Source organism: Rhinoderma darwinii, chromosome 12, assembly GCF_050947455.1.
Source record: "Rhinoderma darwinii isolate aRhiDar2 chromosome 12, aRhiDar2.hap1, whole genome shotgun sequence".
Taxonomy (NCBI): Eukaryota; Metazoa; Chordata; class Amphibia; order Anura; family Rhinodermatidae; genus Rhinoderma; species Rhinoderma darwinii.
In genome coordinates this window covers 27,367,650-27,376,656 of record NC_134698.1, presented here as the reverse complement: position 1 = coordinate 27,376,656, position 9,007 = coordinate 27,367,650, and the positions used below count along the sequence as shown (strand labels likewise).

Sequence of the window (9,007 nt, the reverse complement as noted above, 5' to 3'; positions counted from 1 at the left end):
GGGCTCATGTTTTACTTTGCTAGAGCACGCCCTATCTATCTGCCTCTCACATATCCGTCTCATTTATATGCAAAGTTCTGCGGCATTTTCTATCACTATGTAGTTGGCTTTGTGAAATTTTATTTTTGTGCTGATTTGGGTTGAAAGCTAAAATTAAAAAGTTATTTTCAGTCAGTTGGTTTGGTGTAAATGTCTGTCACAATACGGCCCTCATCCAGTGTAATTTGTACATCCAGATAGTGCAGCTTAATGTCGCTGATTGTGACCCCCAGCGATCAGATTTAATCTGTGATGGAACTTTAGAAGTGTTGAATTCCCCTGCAGCGCCACCACAGGAGAAACTAAGCATTACACAGTGAAATCAATAAGAGACTTGTCCTTTCTTAACTTAGAATTCCCCAATAGGGTATTTACAATGGGTTTCTTATACCAGACAACCTCTTTAGGTTATAAAGGATTCTTATTTACTCCAGAACCATCTAGTTTTAGAAAAATAACGTTACATTTCCACCTCTCCATTGTGGTAATCTGTTACTAAGACTTTTACTTAGATGAATTGTGTGCTACAACATTTACTAAACAATTATAGAGAAACATTTACTAAACAAATATTAGAGGTTTTCAGCTGCAATATGTAAATATCAATTTTTTTTATATATATTTATTTATTTATTTATTTGGAGGCTTTGCTGCAGTGATTGGTATAATGCAGAGCAGGGGACCGTTTATGACATACCGTAAGCATTATGACATCACTGCAGGCAGTGATGTCATCAGAACAATGGAGGGTGTGGCATCTATAGCAGTGACATCACAATGGCGTAAAGTTCTAAGGGCCCCAAGCACGGTCACATCAGTGCCATATCTCGAGTTGATGCTAATGCTGAAACTTCACTTGGTTTTTCAAAGAGCGAATTTGTGCTACAAAGCGACTACTACATCATCTGTTCAGAGCACTTAAACACCAGTGCAACTTCTGAACATCGTGGTAGATTCCCTCTTATTTGAGGAATCCCGTTTTTCCATTGTTCCTGAATTTAAACATCAAGCCGCCTGCTACAAGGAACAATGAGTTACCGAGAACTCTTGCAGCTTGCAATAGACGAAAGTTCCCGGATAAATCAAGGTAAGTGGAACTTGTTATATCAGATACATTTAGGCTAGTTTCCAAAAAATGCACCGTTTTTCAGTTGCAAAAAGGGATAATTATTGGCTTTCGGACCAAGGGCGGCGGTATTTCTCAAACAGCGCAGATGTGAACTGTTCGCGTGCTGCTGTGGTGACAGTGTATCGTGAGTGGACAAATGGCACCATTAGGAATAACGGACATGGAAACTGCAGAGCACCACGTGCCTTGTATTTGAGAGGTGAGCGTTGGCTACCAGACGTGTGTCTAATACAACAGTTCAGCGAACCCGACTGCATATGGGGCTCCGAACCCGACGGATGGTCACTGCTCCTATGTAACAAAGGTGCATCAGAGAAAATGGCATCAATTTGCACGGCAGTATTGGTCTCAGAGCACCGATGATTGGCAAAGGGTTGTCTTCTCCGATAAATCACGTTTTCTGCTTCATCGAAAGGATGGACTTTACAACCATTGCTGGAAAAAGCTGGTGGCGACGTCAGCGTCTGGGGTATTTTTCCATGGCATTCTCTGGGCCACTCATCCATATGGAAGGCTCTGAACCGATTTAGATATGAATCCATCGTTACAGATCACATCCACCATACATGCTGATTGTCTTCCCTGGAGCAAACGGAATCTTAAAGCAAGACAATGCGACATGTCACACGACTATAAATGCCCGACAGTGGTTGGAAGAGCACGACCAAGACTTCCAAGTACTTCCCTGGCCCCCTATTTCTCCAGACTTGAACCCAATTGAGCATCTGTGGGACCACGTCAATCGTGTTGTTCGCTTTATGGATCCTCCCCCACGCACCCTCCAGTAAATGTGGGATGTATGGAGTCAGCGAGGCTCCACATATGAGACCACTGACCAGCACCTTATTGAGTCACTCCCAGCCCGTCTACTGCTGTCCGTGCTGCACACGCCGGTTACTCTGGATATTAGTAGTAGTTATAATAATGTGACTCACCTGTGTATGTATTCATAGTATCAAAACGGTTGTCCAAGATTAGAAAAACATGGGAGCTTTCCTCTAGAAAGAAGGCCACACGAGTCCATAGGAAATGTCTGGTATTGATCTTTTTTCCCATTTTTTCTGTACATAATTAATATATGTTATACACATTGTTTCACATCTAGGCATTGCTGATGGAAGATTAAGATCTGGACATAGAAGGCGTCAGAGTGTGGAGCAGGATGAAGACCATGACAATGTCCCCGACAGGAGACGAAGACGTGGTCAAGTTCCACCGCGCCGTAGGTTGCAGCAAGACGGAGCGGACAGAAGCCGGTCCCCATTACGACCTGAGCCAATAGAACAGTCTGAAACGACAAGTGGCCGTCATATTAATAGTGAGACCGAGCTCAGAATTCCTGGAGAATCCCAGCCTGGGTCTACTCCATCAACTACTCAGGAGCGATCCGAAAGGCTGGAGGAACCAACACAAGACCCCAGCACCAGTGAGCCGCTACCAAACCTGCAGCCGTCCAGAGAAGGAAGCAGATCTCCTCAGCAAACATCTAACAGGCTGGTGGAGCCAACACCAAGCACCAGTCAGCTGCTTCCCAACCAACAGTCGACAACAGAGACCACAGACAGCAGACCTGTGCAGAGAAGACAACGTCGGCGAGGCAGGAGAGGCAGGCAGATTGATAGACTCGCATCTCGAAACTTTACTGAAAACGAAGACATCCAGTCCTGCACTATATGCCTAGAGGACTACGAGATTGGAGAGCAAGTCACCGTTCTGCCATGTTCTCACATATTCCATCTGCCTTGTATTGCACATTGGATCCCGACAAATCCACGCTGTCCCTTGTGCCGCGTCCATGCCTTTCAAAGAAAGAGGAGGAGATAAGTACCAACAGCTGTGGTACAGAAAAAACACCAGCAGTACAGGTATGATCACTGACATCTATAGTATTTTTGTGAAATCATGGCTGGAGCTTCGGCACCAGTATATTGCTGAGTGATTATCGTCTGGTCTGATTATTTTTTGTTTTGTCTACAGTACCACCTAGTCTTCTTCATCATCTTCACCTTGGACGCCAGAATCTCAATCTGCACAGAGACCTAATAATAAAAGATCCCTGATGCCGTTTCCCAGAATCCATTTATGTGATACTGGAATTTCCCTTCGGGGATTAATAAAGTTATCTTATCTTATTTTATGCCTGGGACTGCCTTCTATCTTGGATATTTCATATTCCATCTCGGTTGGATTGGCGTTTCGACTACTACTACGTTTTGGCCTAAGACTTACATTATGCCTTAAAACTGGTGAGAATGGTGGCGTTCCCATGTTTACATAGGAGCAATGTAGGCCCCAAGATTACAATATTTAGGGTGATTGATATATATTGTAAAAATAAAAAGCACAGAAAAGTTACTCTTTTTTTAGGGTATGTTCACAAAAGAAGTGCAAGTCACTTCTTGGGCCGCTTTTGGAGCCGTTTTTCCTAGACAATATTGAAAACAGCAACAAAAACGGCCGTAAAAAACGCTGAAAACCTTGAAAACAGCTCTGTATTTTCAGATATTTTTGAGTTTGCGTGTGAACATACCCTAATTTCCATCAATGTGTCAAATGAATAGAAATTAATTACTAACATATACACCATCCAGGCATAACATTAAAACCACCTGCCTTGTGTAGTCCTCCTCGTGCTGCCATAATAGCTCTGACCCGTTGGGACATGGATTTCAGAAGATCTTTAAAAGTGTCCTGTGGTATCTGGCACCAAGACGTTAGCAGATCCTTTAACCCCTTCCTGCTCCTTGACGTTCTATTCCATCATGTTATGGCAACAGGAGGCCTAACAATGGCCTCCGGGTTTGTCATCTACGGAAGCCTAGTTTGTCCTGCCTTAGGTTTGCTGTCAGTGAGTAACTGACAGCACTTTTACACTGCACTATGCATGTAGTGCAGTGTATTAGAATAGCGATCAGGGATTCCTGACTTCAAGTCACCTAGTGAGACAAAAAAAAAAAACAGTTGTAAAAAAAACCTTTTTTCAATATTAAGTCCTTTATTTAAAAAAACAAATTGTTAATTAATAACTATTTTGTGTGGTATAACCATCTGCCTTACACCACATTTTATGTAATTTTTTCTGTTTTTTCACTGAATGTATCAACCAAATTTTACCACTAACATAAAGTTCAATGTGTCACCAGAAAACAGTCTCAGAATCACTTGGATAAATAAAGGCATTCCAAAGTTATTACCACATAAAGTGACACATGTCATAGTTACATAGTTACATAGTTTGTACGGCTGAAAAAAGACACATGTCCATCAAGTTCAACCAAGGGACGGGAAAAGGGAAGGAAAACATTTCTACACATAGGAGCTAATACTTTTTTGTTCTAGGAAATTATCTAACCATTTTTTAAAGCCATCTAATGTCCCTGCAGTGACCAGCTCCTGCGGTAGGCTATTCCATAGATTCACAGTTCTCACAGTAAAGAAGGCTTGTCGCCTCTGCAGGTTGAACCTTTTTTTCTCCAGACGGAGGGAGTGCCCCCTTGTTTTTTGAGGGGGTTTTACATGGAACAGGATTTCACCATATTTTTTGTATGTGCCATTAATATATTTATATAAATTAATCATGTCCCCCCTTAGTCGTCTTTTTTCAAGGCTAAATAGGTTTAATTCTTTTAATCTTTCCTCATAACTTAAATTCTCCATGCCCCTAATTAGCTTCGTTGCTCTTCTTTGTATTTTTTCCAACTCCAGGGCATCCTTTCTATGAACTGGAGCCCAGAACTGAACTGCATATTCTAGATGAGGCCTCACTAATGCTTTGTAAAGTGGTAATATTACATCCCTGTCCCGCGAGTCCATGCTTCTTTTAATACACGACAATATCCTGCTGGCCTTTGAAGCAGCTGATTGACACTGCATGCTGTTATTTAGTTTATGATTTACAAGTACACCCAGATCCTTCTCAACAAGTGACTCCCCCAGTGTAGCTCCCCTAGGACATATGATGCATGAAGGTTGTTCGTACCCAGATGCATAACTTTACATTTATCTACATTAAACTTCATCTGCCAAGTGGACGCCCAAACACTTAGTTTGTTTAAATCCGCTTGCAATTCATGAACATCTTCCATAGACTGAACTATATTACATAGCTTGGTGTCATCTGCAAAAATAGAAATAGTGCTATTAATCCCATCCTCTATATCATTAATAAATAAGTTGAATAATAGTGGTCCCAGCACAGAACCCTGGGGTACACCACTTATAACCGGGGACCATTCAGAGTAGGAATCATTGACCACAACTCTCTGGATACGGTCCTTGAGCCAATTCTCAATCCAATTACAAACTATATTTTCTAAACCTATAGTCCTTAATTTACCCATTAGGCGTCTATGGGGGACAGTGTCAAATGCCTTTGCAAAGTCCAAAAACACTAAATCCACAGCGGCCCCTGTGCTGGCTGTCACTTATAATACTATTTTTTGTCACATAATCCTGTATATAGTCCCTCAATAGCCCCTCAAACATTTTCCCCACGATGGATGTTAAGCTTACTGGTCTATAATTACCCGGGGAAGACCTAGAGTCCTTTTTGAAAATAGGCACCACATTTTCCCTACGCCAGTCCCTTGGCACTATTCCAGTCACTAGAGATTCTCTGAATATTATGAAAAGGAGGACAGAAATAACTGAACTAAGCTCTTTAAGAAGTCTAGGGTGTAACCCATGTGGTCCCGGGGCCTTGTGCACATTTATTTTATTTTATTTAGCTTGGACCATATCTACATTCATCCAATTCAATATATCAACTGATATATTAACAGCACTGGCACCGGCTACATCAGCTGCTCTTTCTTCGGTTGTATATACAGAGCTAAAGAACCCATTTAGTAACTCTGCCTTCTCTTGATCCCCTGTGACCAACTCCCCATTACCACTATCTAGGGGTCCTACATGTTCAGACCTTGGCTTTTTAGCATTTATATACTTGAAGAATTTTTTGGGATTTGTTTTACTATCCTTGGCCACCTGCCTTTCATTTTGTATTTTTGCTAATTTTATTACATTTTTACAGATTTTATTAAGCTCTTTATATTTTACAAAGGCTTCAGATGTACCCTCAGATTTGTATTTTTTAAATGCCCTTTTTTTGTCATGTATTGCCCCTTTCACAGAAGGTGTAAGCCATGTGGGATTTAATTTTAATCGTTTATACTTGTTACCTATAGGAATAAATTTTGCACTATAATAACCCAAAGTAGATTTGAAAATCTCCCATTTATCATTTGTCCCATTACTTGACATTAGTTCTTCCCAGTCTATATCCTGAATTGCTCCTGCATCCTGGGGAAATTGGCTTTCTTAAAATTAAATGTTTTTGCCCTCCCAGCCTGTGTTTGTTTTTTACAGTATAGGTAAAATGTAACTATATTGTGATCACTGTTACCGAGGTTTTCACGAACATTGACGTTCCCAACAAGCTTTGCATTATTAGAAATGACCAGATCCAACAGAGCTTCACCACTAGTAGGGTCTTCCAAAAACTGGCCCATAAAATTTTCCTGCAACAGGTTGAGGAAATGTCTCCCTTTAGATAATGTCAGATTAGACAAATGGGCTCTGAGCCTTAAGGCCCAACCTAGGCTTCGTCATTAAGGGGTTAAGTCCTGTAAGTTGTGAGTAGGGGTCTCCATGGATTGGATTTGTTTTTCAAGCACATCTATCAGATGATCGATTGAATTAAGAATATGGAGGCCAGGTCAACACCTTGAACTCTTTGTCATGTTCCTCACATCAGTCCTGAACGATTTTTGCAGTGTGGCGGGGGCATTATCCTGCTGTAAGACAGCACTGACATTAGAGAATACCTTTACCATGAAGAGGTGGATTTGTCTGTAGCAATGTTTAGGTAGGTGGTCTGTGTCAAAAAACAGTATGGGAATATCAAAATAACCACCATAAGTTCCCCATAGAAAATTGTGCCATAATCTGTCAAATCAGATGAAATTCTAGTGTTGGGTCCCAGTGACTCCAACTGAGGGGCTTGCATTTAAAAAAAACCAAAAACATCATTATTAGTTTTTAGCATTGGATAAAGCAAAGGAGAAACAACAGGAACCTCTCAGAGAGCGGCGCTGTGCTCCGTATACTGAAGGAGCAGTAGTACAGCGAGTACATAGAGTACAGCGGGGCCGATCACATGACGAAGAGTCGTGTCGTCACCAAAGAAGACTGTACAACTAGACCTCCGGTTCCTCATCAGCGCTATAAAAATCTATGAAAATCTCAGAAACAGCACCAAGGGGGACGGGAATGTATATTAGCGAGTTTACTCACATGTAGCATCTATGGCCGCGGGCTGTCGGTTCCACTCACCTCCTGACGCCCACAGCCATGGATCTGTGAGCGCTGGTCCACATCTCACTTCCGCTCCGGTCCGCCAGGGTGACGAATGGAAGATGGCATTTAACACCCGTGACGGGCACTACGAATACGTAGTGATGCCCTTCGGACTGTGTAACGCTCCTACAGTGTTTCAGGAACTCGTTAATGATATCTTCCGAGATCTCCTCTTTATCTGTGTTGTTGTTTATCTCGATGATATTTTGATTTTCTCCCCAGATCCGACGACTCATCGGAGGCATGTCCGTCAAGTTCTACTACGATTAAGGGAGAATCATTTATACTCCAAGCTGGAGAAGTGCGTCTTTGAGAGAAGTTCTCTGCACTTCCTGGGCTACATCATATCGGATCAAGGTCTCAAGATGGATCCTGAGAAAGTGAGAGCTGTCCTGGAGTGGCCACGTCCTCAAGGTCTGAGGTCCATACAGCGTTTCCTGGGATTTGCCAATTTCTACCGGCAGTTTATCCCAAACGTCTCATCACTGACATCTCCTATTCCCACCCTTACCAAGAACGGTGTGAACGCCAAGGTGTGGACCCCAGAGGCAGAGTCCACATTTTTTAGTCTCAAAAAAGCCTTTACTTCTGCCTCGATCCTCTATCATCCTGACGTATATATACAGTTTTCTTTGGAGGTGGACACCTCTTATGTTGGTGCAGGCGCACTTCTGTTCCAGAGGAGCCTCAAAGGAAAGGCAGTAGTATGTGGCTACTACTCGAGACTTTTTTCTTCTGCAGAGCGCATTTACTCTGTTGGGGATCAGGAGCTACTGGCCATCAAATTGGCTCTGGAGAAGTGGAGCCATCTGCTGGAGGGCGCAGCTCACCCCATCCTAATCTACACCGACCACATGAACCTCACCTACCTTCAGTCCGCTCAATGACTAAATCCCTGTCACGCAGAGTGGCCGCTGTTCTTCACCCGTTTACAATTTGTGCTCCACTACCGTCCCGCTGACAGGAGCGTGAGGGCCGATGCCCTGTCCAGGTCATTTTAAACAGATGACACGGTGGAGACTCTTCAAACTATCATAGACCCGTCCTGCATTATCACTGCCAATCCTTTGCAGGTTAGAGACATCCCTCCGGGGAGGACTTTTGTTCGATTAGCAGGCAGGAGAAGAATTCACCGATGGGGACACAGTTCTAAACTGGCTGGGCACCCTGGTGTTCGTAAAACCCGAGACCTGATTGCTCGTCACTTTTGGTGGCCCACGCTGCCCAAGGATGTTGTGGACTTTGTCTCTTCTTGCACGGTGTGTGCTTCTAACAAGGTTACTAACTCCAAGCCTGTCGGCCTCCATCAACCTATGCCTATACCCAATGCCACCTTGCAGCACATTGTGATGGACTTTGTCACTGACCTTCCTCCCTCAGCAGGATGCAACACTGTCTGGGTGGTGGTGGACCGGTTCTCGAAGATGGCACATTTTATCCCGCTGACCGGCCTACCTTCTGTTCCCCGAATGGCGAATCTCT

The 9,007-nt window shown here is 43.1% G+C and overlaps 1 protein-coding gene across 1 annotated transcript; it reads left to right on the top strand.

The window, feature by feature from the left end:
* The first annotated feature begins 881 nt into the window (after positions 1-881).
* On the top strand, positions 882-3,300 carry LOC142664849 (uncharacterized). Its single transcript, XM_075844240.1, has 3 exons — positions 882-1,126; positions 2,274-3,033; positions 3,146-3,300. Exons 1-2 carry the CDS (start codon positions 1,069-1,071, stop codon positions 2,990-2,992), a joined length of 777 nt encoding a protein of 258 aa, XP_075700355.1. The 5' UTR covers positions 882-1,068; the 3' UTR covers positions 2,993-3,033; positions 3,146-3,300.
* Positions 3,301-9,007: the final 5,707 nt, after the last annotated feature.

Bases quoted from the DNA above. Each gene is read 5' to 3' on its own strand.
- LOC142664849 (XM_075844240.1), top strand. From the start codon at position 1,069: ATGAGTTACCGAGAACTCTTGCAGCTTGCAATAGACGAAAGTTCCCGG. The intron at 1,127-2,273 runs GTAAGTGGAACT...TTTCACATCTAG, and splicing joins AAGTTCCCGGATAAATCAAG to GCATTGCTGATGGAAGATTA.